The sequence below is a fragment of the Anoplopoma fimbria genome, chromosome 7 (genome assembly GCF_027596085.1).
Source record: "Anoplopoma fimbria isolate UVic2021 breed Golden Eagle Sablefish chromosome 7, Afim_UVic_2022, whole genome shotgun sequence".
Lineage (NCBI taxonomy): Eukaryota > Metazoa > Chordata > Actinopteri > Perciformes > Anoplopomatidae > Anoplopoma > Anoplopoma fimbria.
This window is the reverse complement of record NC_072455.1, coordinates 5,823,665-5,841,967: the sequence shown is the minus strand read 5'-3', so window position 1 is coordinate 5,841,967 and position 18,303 is coordinate 5,823,665. Positions and strand designations below refer to the sequence as shown.

General features: G+C 41.2%; 1 protein-coding gene across 1 annotated transcript in view; it reads right to left on the bottom strand.

Moving 5' to 3' along the window:
• Positions 1-4,527: 4,527 nt before the first annotated feature.
• Positions 4,528-18,303, bottom strand: part of LOC129093126 (phosphofurin acidic cluster sorting protein 1-like) — a 56,953-nt gene continuing 43,177 nt past the window's right edge. The window contains exons 7-24 of the mRNA XM_054601041.1: positions 17,406-17,483; positions 14,889-14,948; positions 13,597-13,757; positions 12,829-12,922; positions 10,836-10,916; positions 10,363-10,484; positions 9,782-9,917; positions 9,416-9,520; positions 9,210-9,316; positions 8,069-8,223; positions 7,660-7,770; positions 7,457-7,559; positions 7,323-7,365; positions 7,177-7,219; positions 6,931-7,072; positions 5,822-6,060; positions 5,588-5,707; positions 4,528-4,952 (exon numbers count right to left, since the gene is read on the bottom strand). Of these exons, the coding sequence (XP_054457016.1) occupies positions 4,834-4,952; positions 5,588-5,707; positions 5,822-6,060; positions 6,931-7,072; positions 7,177-7,219; positions 7,323-7,365; positions 7,457-7,559; positions 7,660-7,770; positions 8,069-8,223; positions 9,210-9,316; positions 9,416-9,520; positions 9,782-9,917; positions 10,363-10,484; positions 10,836-10,916; positions 12,829-12,922; positions 13,597-13,757; positions 14,889-14,948; positions 17,406-17,483 (2,019 nt within the window). The 3' untranslated portion in view covers positions 4,528-4,833. The remainder of the gene's footprint in view (positions 4,953-5,587; positions 5,708-5,821; positions 6,061-6,930; positions 7,073-7,176; positions 7,220-7,322; positions 7,366-7,456; positions 7,560-7,659; positions 7,771-8,068; positions 8,224-9,209; positions 9,317-9,415; positions 9,521-9,781; positions 9,918-10,362; positions 10,485-10,835; positions 10,917-12,828; positions 12,923-13,596; positions 13,758-14,888; positions 14,949-17,405; positions 17,484-18,303) is intronic.

Genomic DNA, 18,303 nt, shown 5'->3' with positions numbered 1-18,303 from the left:
GCCCAATGTGTACCACTGACCTGCTAAACAAGCATCATGTACATTATTTATTTACAGCCTCTAAAGTACAATGTTGACCTATATCCAAATTCTCAATTAAAAAGCACTTTTATTCATCTGATCTATAAGAATCATTAGATTTTGGTATCACTATTTGGTGCAATTTCAGTAAAATCAATGTATTTTTGGTCCTGCATGATAAGCTCTGTAGGATTATATGTTGTCTGGGATGTTTTACTGCAGGTTTACAGGCGTCAATTGTCGTTTTTATTTCTACTTGCAACCCAAATTGTTCCATGACTCTTTTTTTTGGGTCATCTTTATTTGGAAAACACTCATCATTAAATGTGTGTTTTACATTGCAAACTTACCACAATTTGTAGTAAGTATAAAGAAGCTATATAAGCTCCAAACACACGAACACACTACATACGTTTATTTATTTAAAAATAAATAATGAACAGGAGACTGAGCTAAAAATCAGGAATATCTTTATTTAAAAAAACAAATGAAACAATGAACACTTCCACTCTTCATCCCACATTAGTTTGATTGACAAACGTAATCATGAAAAAGCAGTACTACAAAACATGTCAAATTAAGAAAAAGAAGAAAAAAACAGAACTAGAATACAATATAACAAGTACTATCTGATATGTACAAGCGTTATAGTTCGTTATTATTGTTATAGGCAAAAGGCAAAAAAGCTGAAGACTGCGGCTGAAGAAACAATGGCATGTGCTCTCCACAAAGTCCACAAGCTTAGGACGCTCTGCACTGAGCAGAAACCTACTGCGATCATACGCAAAATCCCGATCTCGGCAAAATATACAAGCTTTTAGTGAATGGGGACGATCAGTCATTTCAGATGACTTTAGAAAGCTAAGCTTGTGGAGGCCTGGTGAAGAAGACTCTCATCATCAGAGGTATATCTGAGGAAGGTGGAGAGAAAAGACACTGCTGATCACTGACAGAGATTATTGATCGACCAAACAGCTCCTGATCAATAACCACGACTAGAGGAACCGTCGATACACCGTCACAAGAACGCACACATCGACACAGGAACAGAGGTACAGGTAAAAAACTCACAGGAACAAGTTCAACACTTACACACATGACAACCAGCGGTTTTTTCTTTTTTAAAAGAGACTTTTAGGAGAAACGTGTAAACTGGAAGTGTGACGGGAAAGACGGACGATGAAAGGTGAAGTGGTGAAGATGAAGTTCCTCCAAACATTGAAATGACGACTTTAGAACAAGGATCACTTTGTTGTTGATGTGTTTTCAGTTATCAGCAAACCTCACGGCCCACAAATCTATGTGAATATAATCACCATGTCTTTACATTTTAGTTTTGGCAGTGATTTTTTTTGTTTGTAATGCCTCTCTTTCTGTAGAATATCTTCCAAGTTTGGTGTAACGAGTGAGCAGGGAGCCGAGGGAGTCAGCTGACCTTTGACCTCTCTGTGGAGGCATCAATACACTAGGACTTAACACCATTTAGGAAAAGTTCACATCATAGCAATAATTAGACTTCTAACACTTCTACAAGGCAAAGAGCATTTTTTTGATTCAGTAGAGGTTGTTCCTAACAGCAGATACAAAGATTGTTGACCCTCCATGGTCACATTTTAATGTTAAAAAAAAAACAATATTTCATTCCATTTAAAAATTTTGGTCAGATTGTTCTTTTTTAAAATCTTTTTTTTTTCTTCAAATTTAAAAACATGGTACCCTTTCATAATAAAGCATCATTAAAAAAAGTTTACTAAGTTGTCACTAATGACCTCATTAAAAGGTTAAAACACACACATATTATAATGCATAAAGTCAATTAAGTTTTGGTTTGCCACATCTTAGTTCATCCACAGTATATCCTGTACCAGAATACTATTATATTTTAATTACACTACAGTCTTCCTCATAACATGTCCAATATTCACTCTCATTTTAGCTCAATTTGAGTCTCCACCAACTCCTGAGGGAAATTTGACCCATTCTTAATTCAAACATATTTTTAAGTGCAGCTTTATAAACCATATTGTCGTAAACTAATGCAAAATTATGCAAAATAGCAACTCAATCCTGAACTTTGATGCATTCCTAAAATATGTATTAACATTAATGAAATCATTAGTGGCAAATTATAAACCCTTTCTAAATATTCTGAAGTGGCACCAAGATTTTTTTTCTTAGCAAAGTTTCGTAAAATCAAATTATGTTTGCTTTTCTACAAAAAGAGCATTTTTGGAATGAAATGATGTCAAACTATAGCACCTCAACACTCACTGATATTTAGGAACTGAGCCTGTGTTTGAGACTGACTGTCTGTCAGGACTTTGACCGGTTCTCAGCAACACAAGTGAAGTGAAATGAAAGGTTTCCAGAAGGGTTTTTTCCACGAGGCCCACTGGCTGTTTGGGTTTTGGTAAAGTATCCAGACTGACTGACACCAACAGGTTGTATTGTAGCGACACATCAACATGTGCCTTAAAACTGCCCATGTAAACAAAATTTGATACCTTCAAATATTTGGAAGTACTTCTAGTCAGTCAACATCAAAACTGAGTGTTTGTTCAGCGTTGACAGACGAGCTGGAATCCAAACAGCGAGTGAACAAACAAGCAAAACCCTTCAGTGTGAAACCTTCAGTGTAACAGGTGAGAAATGAGCCGAGTTGTAACACTGTAAGATCGACACAGGAAAAAAAAAACCTAAAACAGCAGTTAGATCAACACATTGGCATTAACACTATTTCAAAAATAAAAAATAGTTTTCTAATACTTTGCTGGAGATGGAAAGTGTTACGATGTAGGTGACACAAGGCAGAGGCCTGGTGAGCTTTGCATTTTGAAAAAAACATTGCTTTTTAGAACAGCTTTTACAAAGCAACTGTTGTGGTTATATTTATTGGATGTGCACCAAAGTTGATATTCAATCTACTTGTTTCAATAAAACAGAATTTTATTTTGGGATTTTGTTTGTTTTCAGAGTGTTTTACTGGTGGAAAAATCTGAATTCGCCTTGTGCCAGGCTACAAAGTAATCCATTTATCAATGATATTGATAATGACCATGTTATCAACTCCCAGCGCCAACACACACACACACACACACACACACACACACACGCGCACCGTTTGCATGCCCTCTGACACATGGTATAAAAAGTATTCCTCTTATTTAGTGATTATTTTTTTCTTTTCAAAGTTTCTGACCACATTACATTGATTTCACCACACACACACGCACACGCACACACACACACTTGTTACCAGTTACTGTACACTCACTAGTCACCTCACGACACCCTAGAGAAAGCATGGAGCGGACCTGTGCCAAAGTAACTGACATTAACCCAAACGCTTCAATTTCTCTGATAAAAATGACGGTTATTAAGATGTCTGAAGAGAAACGGGAGATGCTTTAAAAAAAATATCTTAATTTCTTATACCAGGTCTGCTGTTTTCAGTGAAGAGCAAAATGCTTTGTTGCCAATAAACAACGGATTATTGTGGGGAAAACTGGCAACAACATTGTGCTTTATTGCAGGTGTTTTTCTCTCTCAGATACTCATGGAAAAGCAGAGTTTATCCATCATATTCCCATTAACGCTGCTAAGTTTTGGACTAAAAATGCATTTTGTTGTTTAGGCCTCCAGTCTCATATCTGCTTGGGTCAAATATTACCAGCTGGACTCTGCAAACACCCAGATGTGTCTCCGTAAGGCATATCAAATAAGAAGAGACAGAAAACTGCACATTACAGCAGCTCCTGCCCTGAAATCCTTGAACTCTTCACACAAATGGACACTAATCATCACAAAACAGCGGTTAAAGGGAAGGCTTTTACTATTTTTCACAAGAGCACGATTAATAAAGAGACACTTCCCTTTAATATATTAGTATCTTTTTTTTTTTTTTTGACTTTTCTTGAAAGGAATCATTTGGCATTAGACATCCAAATGACTCATTTTAGTACAGAGAATACATTTTAAATGATATGGAAGCCCTTGAAATAAAAACAATAATAATGGGTCTTATTTTGAAAGGGCGTCTGTTGCTGTATGGAGGAGATATTCATCACGTGCAAGTCTTTTTTATTTGACTGCATAATGTGAGGATAGGACACTTCTCTTTGTGTTTTCACTGGCTCATGCAAACACTGAAGCCCTGTTACGTTCATTTTTTATTGTTATTGTTGAGTTACTGTTGTCTGGCACATGAGTGGTGTATCTGTAAGTTTGTAGCGTATGCGTTTGGGTCAGGTCACCTTGATGGGGGTCAAAGGTTGAGGGTCAGACTTCAAGGGCTTGAAATCGGTGAGTAGTTGCATGCTATTGCATTCCATAGAACGGAAACGTAAATGGCAGTTAGCTAATAAACTTGTGCTGTGGGGCCCCTTTGTAAACACACACACACACACACACACACACACACACACACACACACACACACACACACACACACACACACACACACACACACACACACACACACACACACACACACACACACACACATTCACGTGTGCATGCACACTCGCCACACACATAAACACACACTAAAAGGGGCATTAAAGTGACTTGTAACAACGCCGCACCCCAACACCACCCTCCTCCTCCTCCTCCTCTTCTTCTTCTTCTTCTCCAAAGAGAAACTAGACGACTGTAGCCTTAACGGAACTAAAGAAAGAATAAAGTCCGGCCACTCCACGTCGTCTGTCAGATCTGTAGGTGTTATGGGGGCGGGGTCTTTCTGCGAAGGTTTTAACGGGATCGAGGAGAGTCGAAGGTCAAGTCGGGGTCACAGGAGTCGGCTGGCGCTCGCCCCTAGGAGGGCGGCTTGCTGTAGCCGAAGAGTCCGACAGGTAGGTATTTGACGTGAGTGGGCCACTGGGCGGCCAGCTGGAAGAACTTCACCTCGTTCCACTCCACGCCGTCTATGGACACTGGAGGGGAAACAGAAAGGACACATTAAAACCTCAGCTGAATGACAGAATGATGAAATAAAACCAATACAAGAACAGAAAAAACAACCATGAACAGTGAAATAAACACACTTAAAGCGTCGTTTATACTGCGCTATGTGTGCAAAGGCTCTAAAGGCCGACAAGAGCACAAATAACACGTCTGAGGTTTTCACAATTTATTTCAGATTATTTAGAAACTGGAGGTTTTAAAAAAAAAAATCTCCATTTGAGTAAATATTTTGCAGCCAAATCAAATTGTTTACAAGATATTCAACATTTGTTTCTTTACAATGCATTTAATACTTGACTTGTTTCTTTACAAGGGCTTGTACAAAGGCAATAAAGTCGTCCCTGAATATGAGATATGATTTTACAGGTAATTACAATCCCTCCTCTTCATTGTGGAGAATATTGCGTTTTTCTGGATACTATTGTTGTCTTTTTGCTTCCTCCCAGTACATTTTGTTTGTGTGCCCTATGGTGTGTTCGGAAAATAATGCAACAAACAAAGCGCGTTGAGCATAAACGCCTTTCTGCATGCTTGCACTACGGTGCAACGCAAACATAGCTTTAAGAACGTGGAGGTAGAGAACCGTCCCGATCCTTCAGCTCACCTTTCAGGATGGTCTGTTGCTGCTTGGCGGAGCAGATGAGTCGGCTGATGCCTTCAATGACCTGGCTCTTGGTGTCCACATCCTTCTCCTTTGGCTTCTTTCCCAGGAAGATGGTGGGAACTGAAGAGAGGTAGAGAGAGAAACGATGTGTTCACATGATTATGAACTTGGAACATGAAATGAATAATTCCTCTAACATTTCCCGTCTGATGGTTTCCACTCTTTTGATCTCACCTTTCTTGTTCTTCTCCTTGGTGACCACGGTCATGGCCATGGTGCTGACCTGGGCCTGTGAATCGTTGCTGCCCCCTCCTGGTAGCCTGCTGACCTGCAGCGAGCGGAAGGCGCTCTTCAGCGTGTTCTTGCAGCCCGTGTCGCGCCGCTCGCCCTCCCGCCGCTTCTCGGCCAGAGAGGCCAGCCAGTAGTCGACCTGCAGGCCGATGGCGTCCACGCCGTGAGACATACTGGGACTCCTGTGGACAGGAAGTGTTTATGAAAACACACAGTTTACACTTTAAGACGTTTTCTCCAGTCTTGAATATCAGCAGAACAAATGTAGGTAGAAGTTCTGCTGAGTGGACAGGGTGGCTTTTGCAGCATCTGATCTGACACAATTCATTTCGATTCTAAACTACATTACGTTGCAACATTTGCACCAAATGTATTCTGCAGAGAGTGAAATAGAAAGATAAGATCAGACACAGCTGAGGTCTGTCTGGCTCTACAGAGATGGACTGCAGAGAAAACAAAACTACTGAAACAAACAGATGAAAACACGACCGGAGTATCAAAGAGTCGCCTCGCCTTTCGGAACTGGTTCCCACTGGTTGACAACACTGGTGCCAGTAGCAAGATATGCAACTCTTTGCTCAAAGAACAAACATAGATACAACGTTGCAAAGGGTTTTTAAATCTGTTTCAAACCACTATTGAAACATTTTATCCAGGAAATGAATACTTTTCACAGCACTGCTTTTATCTGTCGGCTACTAGTTATTCCAAATGTCACAATTTGACATGCAAAACTTGAAATATGAGGCATAAACTGTAGTTGACTGTACCCATCAGTGTGTAATGCAGTAACACTGAGCAATACCTGGTCATAAATAAATATATAATTTAATACCAGTGAAGTAAATCTATTCAGAACTTACTTTTTTTCACATTTTGCAACTGATAATACTAAACATTTTGAATGGAAATGGAATATTTGTATGTAGTAGTTTTTAGAATTTGAGGATATAATGAGAGTTAAGATAAAAAGGATTCTTAAGCAAAAGGACTTTTTCATGAAGGAAAAGCAAAAAAAGAAGCAGAGAAAGAAGGGAGGAAGCCAGTGTTACCCTTGTACTGTCAGGACGCTGCCCATGGAGGGGGAGGAGGGAGGCGTGGCTGCCTCTTTAATCATCCCTGTGGGGGAGCCGTGGGAGGGGGGAGACGTGGAGGGGACAGCCAGGCTCACGGCCACGCCTTCTTCTGTGTCTCCTTAAAAAAAAAAACACGAAACGGAATTAAAAACATAATCCCATCGGCTGCAGCAGATATAATGAGTTTGTGTCGTCCGTTTAAAACTGTTTCCAGACACTCACCTGTTGGAGAAGAAGCTGACTCGATAAGACCGACCTTCACCACCTGGTAAAACAAGCAAAACATCCAAACGATCAGCAACAATCTATCAATTCAGATTTTTCTTTTGGCAAACCTACTGCAACAGGAGAAAAAAATAAAATCGTACCCCTATAAAAGGAATGAACTTCTGGTAGGAGTCTTCATCCCGCCTGGAAAGCAAGAGAAAGAAGACAGATTAGAGTAAACACACACACACAGAGTGATATGTGTTGTTTGTGTTTTTGTGGCCTCTGCACTCACGTCCTGTGTTTGCAGGTGAGCATGGCCTCAGCGATGGGCAGCTGGTGTGTGACCGTCGCTCCGCTGATGTACTGGGAGATTCTTGCCGCGACATCCAACTGATCTGGATGAGACGGAGAGAGAAATGTTGTGTGTTTGTGTTGACGTTTACCACCCGTTGAGGTGGCACGTGTTTATCCGCGTGACGGTGGCGGTGGCGGTACCTGTCTGCGGCGGCTCGGAGCGGCTGAACACGTCTCTCCACGCCCCGTCCAGGAAGGAGGAGCTGTAGCGGTTGTCGATGGCGCCGAGGTGCTTGGCAACCGGATGAGAGCCTGAGGAAGAGGATGGAGTAAAAGTGAAGGGAAGGAAAGGAAAGGAAAGTGGACGGGAAAAAAAAAAAAGAGATAAATCAAATAGTTAACGTCCCTTGAAAATAAAGTGATTTCAGCTTTTTATGAGGTGTTACTGCAGACCCCAAGTGACTGTGTGTAATGGATGTCTTGCAAATGAAAGAGCAAAAGGTTTGTCACTCCCCAGACGGTTCTCTCCACAAAATAATAAAACCTACACTGCAGCATGACTCGGCAAGATATTCTGAATCACCAAGGTAACACAGGCAGACCCTCTTACCCAGAGGCACGACCAGGAAGCGCATGTGGTTGAGCCAGTCGGACGTTTTGTTGGCGAGCTGAGTGACAAAGAACTGCAGGATGGCTCCGAGGTAACTCTGGCTGCCCACCGCCGCCACCTTCACCGCTCTGGGCATGGACGAGTTACAGTTACAGCTGCAGACGGGGAGGGAGAGGGAGAGAGGGGGGGGTTATCAGTGATGTGTTGGAGGTGGAGCCACCACACTGTCACATCCATCAAATGTATTTATATATATATATGAAATCATAGAATCCATCAGGGGAATATATCTGTAACAAATGACACCTAGACCTCAAAACAGAGTCAGAAAATGTTGGAAAATGTCCACCTCAACCTCCCAGAGCCCAATGAGACGTCCACACATGGCTTGTTTTGTCCAATCAACTGTCCAAACCCAAATATGTTCAATAACAGTGACAATAAAACAGTAGAAATGAGCAAATCGTTGCATTTGAGAAGCTGTTTTCCTTGACAAATGAAGGAGTTCCAGGTTTTATGACTTTTTAAGTGTGTTTTTAAAGAAAAACACGCTTTTCTGAATAATACCAAAAACACATGGATCCTTTAACATTGATGTATTTGCCTGAGAATGGAAGTAAAAGATAAACACTTTAATATCTACTATTTGTTACAGCAGTGGATCCCAACCGGGGGTCTCTGCTCGGAGGTTTAAATTAGATTTGTACTAATAACACACTTACTAGATGATTCATACAAAACTAAAAGCTATATTTATTTTGTCCTCACTCAATTTTCTTTATCCCCTATTTCCCTTTAGATGCTTTGGCGAAGTGTGTGTGTGTGGGGGGGGGAGACGGACACAGATAAGGGAGATATACAAAGTATTGCTTTGGTATAAAGAGAAGTAAAGATATAGATAAGGGCAAAGACGAGGAGGAGGGAGAGATGTGGGGGACGCAGGGGAAGAAGAAGAGAGAAAAGGGTCAAAGGGAGGACAGAGAACAGAAAAACAAGGCTTTAGAGAAGGAAGAACGACAAATGAGTCATCCTGCAAATCAAAGGAGGCTATAACTCACACACTGACAGTCTGTCATTGTGTGTGTGTGTGTGTGTGTGTGTGTGTGTGTGTGTGTGTGTGTGAGAAATCACAAGGACTCACAACTTCTGGATGCGAGTGAGCACAGCTGATAGCACCGCCTGGATTTCGGCCGACGAACACGTGCAGACCACCGGGTGTCTCTGAACCTGGAGCTGCTCTGCGACGTACTGCAACATACGAAAGGTAAAGAGCGTGCAGAATTACAAAACACGCCCACCTGATGTCGTTGGGTTAAATGCTCTACACACACACACACACACACTCACCTGCCCCTGCCAGTCGCTGACGTTGACCAAGATCAGGCTCTCTGGCAGCGCGGAGTCCGACAACAAAATCTGGTTCAGCTGGTCGTACACGACCTTCCTCAGGAGCTAAACACACACACACACGCTCAGTACATTAACCCTCCCTACAGCAACACATTTACTCTCCAGATGACTCATCAGCACATACATAATTCATTTCTGAGCTCCAGGCGAGTCATAGATCATCAGCATGCATTTGTGTTCTTTACTTTGGGAAGGAGGAGGACACAGAACAATCCCCATACTGCAACATGATGATTTATGTCTGTTTGCGAGGTTAAAATGGTGCAGCAGATTGTAGTGAGATCTTTGGAAACGCTAACTAACCGGCGTGCTGTGTCCCAGCTCCGGGGATCTCTCAGAGTCGGAGCTGTTGGTCCGTTCACTCAGAGGTTTGGACAGCTGTCTCTCCTTCATGGGAGTGCTGATGCGCTTCTGTCTGGGCGTGTGGCCTCCGTCCAACCTGAGGGGGGAGAGAGAGAGACAAAGGACGATTAAATCACAAGATCAAATGGCATCATGTGTCTCCAAAATATTTGGTTTTGAATGCAGGGAAGAGACTGTACAATTATAATAATAATAATAATAATAATAATAATAATATAATGAATTGCTTTTTTTTTGCTTATGAATTCAACTTTTCATTGTGTTAGATCCTAATTAAAAAAAAATACTATTGCTTTAAAAACAAAGACGAAATGGGGAAAGGAAAAAGGCAATAAAATATGGTTAACCCGCTGTATACATTTAACTTTAATTCCAAATTTTAAGCCATAACAGACAAAGAAATGGTGACAGATATCTCTACTAACATTAAAGCCAAAACACGACGATATTAATTTTGAACAAAATGCATAAAAACAGTCAAAGTGCTTTGTTTGTTTTTATTGTATTTTGGGGTGTATTACCTCGGCGATGGCATGGCCTGGTTTTCACTTTTGCTGCTCTTCATGGGTGTACGGGGTTTCTCTGCCACTGACACCGTGATGCAGGGGCCCACCTCAGCGAACAGCTCCTGATCTGTAAGCTCCTGACACACACACACACACACACACACACACACACACACACACACACACACACACACACACACACACACACACACACACACACACACACACACACACACACACACACACACACACACAATGACAGACTGTCAGTGTCAGAAAACAGAAATACAGGCAGTTCTAGAGCCATCTTCTCAGACACTTCATCCCTTTTTTGTTTTCCTCTGTTTTCTCTCCGAGGCTCTTAATCAGTCTCACTTACAGCACAGATGGTAGAGCATCCCCAACTCAGAGTGATATTAACAAAGATCCCGGCACACCATTAATTCTCTCTCCCTCACACACACACACACACATTATCAGTACCCTACCAGTGTGTCGGTCTCAGACAGGGCCTCATCCAGGTTGCGGCTGCGAGAGAGTTTCATCTTCTCTATAGGAGGCTGCTCTCCCTGCTGGTGAGAGGAGGGAGCGACATTCAGTCTACAGGCTCATTGAGACTCCAGATTGAGTAAATAAAACTATAATAACATAATTCATTATTACATTACATTACATTACAGTCATTTAGCAGACGCTTTTATCCAAAGCGACTTTCAATCAGTAGTATATATATTACATATCAGTCACCCACTGATGACAGGGCTACCATGCAAGGTGCCACCATCAGACTCTAACTAACATTATGCAGCAACAGGAAGAAAAAAAGCATCTTAACATAACAGCTGCGATACCCAAAAGATATTCGTTTTCTCAGATTCTTTATGCAGCGTTTTGATTTTTTACGGCACAATAAATTGGATTTTAAAATATTAACAGATACAAAAGCAGACTTTTCCACAACAAACGTCTTTTAAGAAAGTGTGCAGACTGCTGTCACAACACTAAAAGGCTTACTTCAGTATTACTATGAAAGGAGGAACTGAAGCTGTTTGAATGCAGCCGAGACAGTGAGATCCATTCAGCTCGGAGAGATTAAACACACTTTTTTTCTTTATTGAGCAGATGGCGGCCGTCAAAGAGCTATTGGATTCCTGCTCCATTCCGGAAAAACGTTTCTGAAATCATATATTTGCACAACGCGACCCTGCTGGTCGATTCTCATTGGCTTTCATTGGAGTCTGGATGTTTATTTCATCGATGCAGAGTCGCATGTTGTTCCAAAGCTTATGCTGCTTCAGTTCATGGTGTATTTATACGCTACGTATTTGTTACTGTGTGCTATTTAGTGCCGCGTGTAAACAGTGAGTGTGAAGCACTTTGTGAAATGAATGACTGGGTTAGGACTCTGTGAATACATCTCACTGTGTGCTTGTTATGACAACATTCATACGAAGTGTAAATGAATGAACTGCCATGATGTAAAAAAAAAAAAAAAAAAAGGTTTGACTTGAATAAAATGTCAAAAGAACAAAAAGCAAAAACAACTACATTTAGAGGAAAAAAACAATACAAATGCAATCTAAAATCTCTGATCAAATCAAAATCAATTGGAGGCTAAAAGACCAAAAGTGTTAGTTCAATTTAAAGGGCTTAAAAGGTTAACTTTGATACTGTTTGCTACATTTTTGTGCCTTGAAATTGGTCCATTATTGTGAGAGAATGCTGCACACGTCATCGGCAACTTCTCACCATCAATGTACATCCACGAAAAGTGCTGTATTTTGCTAATGTAAGTGTAAGTGTAAGTGTAAGCATTATGGAAAGGACCCTACAGAGAAGTAATAGGTCTTTTTTTTACCTTTGGCTTAATCTGGTCTGTTGGTTGTTGTGTTATGTGACTTGTTGCCGGAGGACAAATGGTGTAAACGTGAGTGAGACTTTGAGAGAGGAGTGCAGGTGTTGTCAGAGTTTGTAGTGTTGAAAGGACAGAAATTGTAGCTTAGTGATATCTTAAAAGATTGTCAATGTCATAGCTGAGAATTTAGATGATTTTGACTTATCAGAACGAGACTTCTTCTAGAGCGAGACACAATAACAAATAGACCGGATCGAGTAAAAGGTAAAGAGAAAAGGTTTTGTTATTCTGTAGGGTTCTTTCCATAAGATTTTAGGACACTTTTAATAACAAAAACAAGCACTTTTAGTGGACGTACATGGACGATGAGGAGTTGCCCCGAGCGATTGCATTACAGCTCGTTTAGCGGCTATATTTGCTCAAGACTTACATGTAGTCAAAGTCAGACGCTCTTTGGGAACAATAAACATTTACTCCAGTCAGCACCGATGAGACGGAGGAAAATCAAACAAACAGTTCAGGTTTTCTTGAGAGCCACATGAACTCCCCCACAGTGTCACATGAGTGAAATTCCTGCTGAAGCTGCAGCTGCTGTTGCTGTTTCCTCGTTTATCTCAGTTACTCACCGGGCTGAAAGTGTCTCGACCCAGGCTGCCTTTGCTGTTCAGGCTGCCGATCTCCGTCTGGGAGCTGGACTGAGACATTCCTTCAAAGAACGGCCTGAAACACAAGAAAACGTATTGTGTCTTTTGTTTTTGGGGCCCTTTTTCACAGATGACATTTTGACTTGTTATAGCAGAAACAGAAAATAGCTCCCCAGTATGCTATTAGTGTCACATTTATCTACATGGCTCCTTTGCTTTTCAGGTTTCATAGAACTACATCACACGGACACCATCAAATAGTGCTATTTTGAGTACTTTATTCTATTTTTGAGGCAAAATGTAGGCCGAATTAAGATAAAGGACTAAAATTAAGTCTGAAGAGCTATTTTTAAAAAGGTTTATCTGCTACTCTTCGGTTCTGTTGTTGACATCCTAAGAACAAGCCTTTCTGGGGGTCATAAGGTCAAAGAGCTTTTTAGATTTTTGACCCTTATGATCACAGGAACCCCAGCTGTGAGTTTAAGTCACTTCCTTAAACTTATGCTTAAGAGATAAGATATTTTTACATTCTGAGGTTTTGTTTTTCATTTGGATGGATTTAAAGTTAACTGACCCCCTTCTTGTTTCATGTAAACCTCAAAGAAACTTCAATACATGGCTGCAGTGAGCCTCTTCACCAACAGATGGCGCTCTGAATTGTCAATGGAGAGCAGTGAGTCCTAGACAAAGTTGTATATACACCCAGGTAGGCAACTATATTATAGCTGTGTGATTAGTGATGTGTTCTACCTGAGCTTAGGTTTGGGCGTGCTGAGGATGCTGTCGGTCTCCTCCATCTCCGGCCCGCTGTCGCTGGGGTTGTACATCTCCAGACTGTCGTAGAGCTCGTCCAGGTCCTCCTCCACCTCCTGGATCTGCTCCCTGGACACGTGCTCCAGGCCAAAACCAACCTGGACCAGACAAAGGGGGACACGAGTGACCGAGAGACACACGCACGCAAGGAAAAAAGCATTTAACACGTATAGAAGCTGTAAAATGTGTCGACATGAACCGTAACAACCTCCCTACAGAGCAGAGATATGTTTATCAAACAGTGATACTAAACACAGACAGATTCTCCGTCTGACATCAAAATGCAGGTCTGAGATTTCACAGGCGGAGAAAAGTGAAAGAAGTGACATGTTTACATGCTAGAGTGACCAGTTAATCCAACATCTGCTCTAACAGGATACTTATAATCAGTGTGCACGCTAAACCGGGACACTGTGAACCAGTTATGGCACTTATATTATAAACTGACCCTTAAACTGGGTACAAAGCTGTCTTCTTCATGCATGTAAACACAGACGGGTACATGTTGCAGTTTGCAGATTGTTCCATCTGCAATTTGTTTTTTTATCCATTGTACTGTGTTCCATTTAAAACCTATTTATCTCAAAGTGATTGATTGCAAAGGCACAAGCTGATCTACATGTAAGAAATAGCAATAATCTACATATCTACAGGACATTTTTATGGACATTTTCATACTAAAAACATAACATTTGGGCAAGTGAGGATTAGTCAGTTTGTGTACTCCTATACATGAAACATGAAACCAGATAATAGAAATAAAACAGATGTTTAGGAAGCTACAACAGAACAAAGGAAACACATAGTGGACAAATTAAGCAAAACATGAGTTACCAAAATACAAGAAAATAAATGACAATAAGAAAGGCAAAAATGAAGGTTAAAGCAGCCACACGAACACAAATAAATCTTCAGAGAACAGAAACAAACACATACAAACACAAACAGCCTCAGATAGCAAAAGTGTGAGCAGCGCCAAGAAGCACATTAAACACATTGCTGTTCTATTTTAAAATCAATGTTTAGCATTTCAGCTGCATCTCAGTTGTTCTGCCACATCTCTCCCACGCAACTCCCCATGCCTTCAAAAGCCCAAACTGAAACACACATGGACTTCAGCAACAACCTCTGAAGCATAAATACACACTCTGAGCCTCGAGCATGGGAGCGTGGATGTGTGATAACAGGAGGGCAAAAAAAAAAAAAAAAAAAAAGGGCGAAACGCGTACCTCATCGGTGACTTTAAACCTCTTCAGCAAGGCCACAAACTTCTGCTTGATGTTGGGTTGCTGTGAGGAAAGAAAAAGGACAACATGAGGAGATGGATGCTCATATTTCTGGGTTTGAGGGAGAAGATGCAAGGCGTAGAGAGAGAGATGACGGAGGCAGTTAATGGATACAACACCAGGACATGCTTCTGCATGTCACCTAAAGCAAAAGTGCCATCGATGCAGATGTTTTTTCTATGAACTGCATCCTGTGTTATTAAACTGGAAGATGTGGGAGCGTGCGTGTTTATTGAGGTTGTCGAGGAAGTCGACGCCTCCCATCGCAGATGTTTGTCTGAAAGGGTTTTTTATGTATTTAACGGAGAGATGTTATTCGAAAAAAAGGGCACAGCGCTGCAAGTACAGGTTATTAAAAGTGAATCACCAGCTCAGGGTTTGAAAAATACTGGAAATTATGACTGTTAGCTCTACTGCATTGTTCTATGAAAGGCAGTGAATCTTCAGCTGCACCCTTATTTACACATCCAGCAGCTATAGAGCAACATCATCATTCATTCTGGAGTCTTGGTTGTGTCCACTTGTCCAATATTCACTCTCTTTTAGCTCTGTTTTTGGTCCCTACCGACTCCTGGAGGAAATATCTGGCTCTCTAGCGGCTAAATTCTACACTTTGTTTACCGGTAAGTCGCCAACTGTGTCCGTTTAAAAACTCGTATGAATATCACTAAATGATTTGAGTCTTAATATGGCAATGCTTTTAATTGTGTCATAATAACATACTTACAGTTTTGACTGTTTACACTGAGGTAGCTTAATATCTCTGGATTTGTATTAAGGCTTTGTGGACAACGATATATTGAGCAATTGGTTTGTTAAGATATTTGATTGTTGGATTTGTTAAAAACAGACATTTCTGTCTCTTTTTTTGATCCATAAACATCGTAAATGATTTGGCAGAAAATGGACAGTATGGTGATAAACTATTTCTATTTAAAATGATAAATATCATGATTTAGGATCACAAACATACTGATCATCTCATGGTGTTTACATGTCCTCCACCTCTATTCACATTACTGCCATCACAGCATTAAGATAAGATGACTTACATGCATGAAAATCGAAACAATGAAAGTCATTTTTTTCAAATTTTTCTGCCGGGGGACGGCATTATTACTTATTACAATTTATTACCCGTTTAATTTGGAGATATTATCAGTTTTTTGATTGGCAAAATTGGGTTTATTTTTATATTTATTTAAAGGGACTCTGGCGTATAATCAGAAGCTCATTTCTCTCCAGTTTATCTCTTTACTGTCTTTTAGTGATTCACAGAAATGAAAAGCGTCTTCTCGTAGGAGGGAGACACGTAAAATATTTGGATGCGTGGGTACACACAAGTTCAAACCTGGGTGGGATTTTTGGGTGAAAATCAGCTCTGAGCAACGTAAGTGGAAGTCTGAGAGGCGTTAGAGAGCCGTTGTGTGTTCGAGGTCGTGTCCTCATTTGCTGCTAGAAAACTGGAGAGGGTCGACTTCATGCTGGACTCTGGGGATGTAAATGTTTCTCCATTTGTGTGTGTGTGTCTGCAAACTGCAGTACGGGGCAGAGGGTCTGTTGTAAAGGCTTTTGAGTGTGTGCTTGTGTTCAACATGTGTGTGTTGTTTAACTCAAGCAGCGCAGAAATTAGGGTTATTGTGTGTGTGTGTGTGTGTGTGTGTGTGTGTGTGTGTGTGTGTGTGTGTGTGTGTGTGTGGCGGTGGTGTTGGGGAGCAGTGTGACAATCTCAGAGAGACCTCCATTAATAACCACAGGACGGTGGTGTTGGGGAGCAGCAGTGACAATCTCAGAGAGACCTCCATTAATAACCTACTGAGACAAACTCCTGTTGCACACACACACACACACACACACACACACACACACACACACACACACACACACACACACACACACACATTGCTCTCCTTCTGTCAAATTGGAGGTCTTTTCTAATGTTCATGGTTGCTAACAATCGTGTGTTAATCTGTGCTCCTGCTGAGTGTTCGTATGTATGTATATGTGTGTGTGTGTGTGTGTGTGTGTGTGTGTGTGTGTGTGTGTGTGTGTGTGTGTGTGTGTGTGTGTGTGTGTGTGTGTGTGTGTGTGTGTGTGTGAGAGAGTCAATGCACCACAGGAAGTGGATTATGTATTGAGGGAGCTTGTGGAGACTTGTTTCAATGTTTTTTTTCAATGGAAATTGGCCTGAATTACATGTACCGAGAATGAGGCAGAGACGGGGGAGCAGATATGGGGGAGAGGTTGAATGAGGTGAGGCAAGAGGCAGATGAGGGCGAGGGTTTCAGAGTCCAGTCTCATCAAATTTATTTGGAAAGGGCTTTTCATGAAGCAGGTTTTGCCGCAAATTGCTTTGCAGGCAAAACAAGTAGACGAGATAGAAAACCAGACAGATAGAGGGGGAGAGGGAGGTGAGGGAGGGAGGGAGGGATGATGAGGTGAAAGAGGTGATTTTCTTACTCTGGTGATGGCGGCGTTTGAAGGGAGCTTGCGCCTGGGTTTCTTCTTCCTCACCTCATCTTCTTCGTCGAATAGATACTGAGAGAGAGAGAGAGAGAGAGAGACGGAGAAGAGAGGCAGAGAGGGGAGGAAGGAGGAGAGCAAGAGAGAAAGAGGAGAGGTTAACTCTGGGTTATTACAATTTGAGGTTTTAAAGGTTAAGGCTGTCAACAAATCCAATTAAAAAGAGCAAAAGCAACAATGAATTGATCCTACTAACGAGTGAAGTCTGCGCTCCTCCATTGTTGTGTTTGTATTCTTTGTAATTCATTCCACAAACACTACACTGTCCGGGTGCTGCTGATAAGCGTGAGTGCAAATGTAGCATATTAATCCACAGCTTAAAATAGTCCCAAACAAATACACCATTTACTCTAGTTTGAGTTACGTTTGATAGGACATTCAGTGCCCAGCTGTTTCAAAAGATTATTGAGCCTTTAAAAAAACAAAAAAAAAAAAGAAACTAGTAGAAACCAGACAAACAGACAGGTAGGGAAGACAGGAAGTTCAGATATAAGGACTAAGGTTTTTTTTTTTATAGCTTTGACAATAAGAAAATTAAGTTTTCAATTGTTTCTCAATTCGATAACTTAGGCCGGTTGTTTCTATTGGTTATAAAGGTTGATAACATTTTACTGCTGAGGTCTTTGATGATGATGACATGCAACAAAGTCAACCGGGGCAAGAAGCATGTGTGAGTGTGTTTAAATGAACATATGCGTGTGTTTAAAACCCGTATGATTGGATGACCTATCAACTTCTTTCTAGGGATGTCGCCATCTTTTTCCCCACTAATCTGTCTCGTCTCACTGCTTTGGTCCTGCAGTAGCTTCCCTCACCCCTTTACCACCAACTCCCC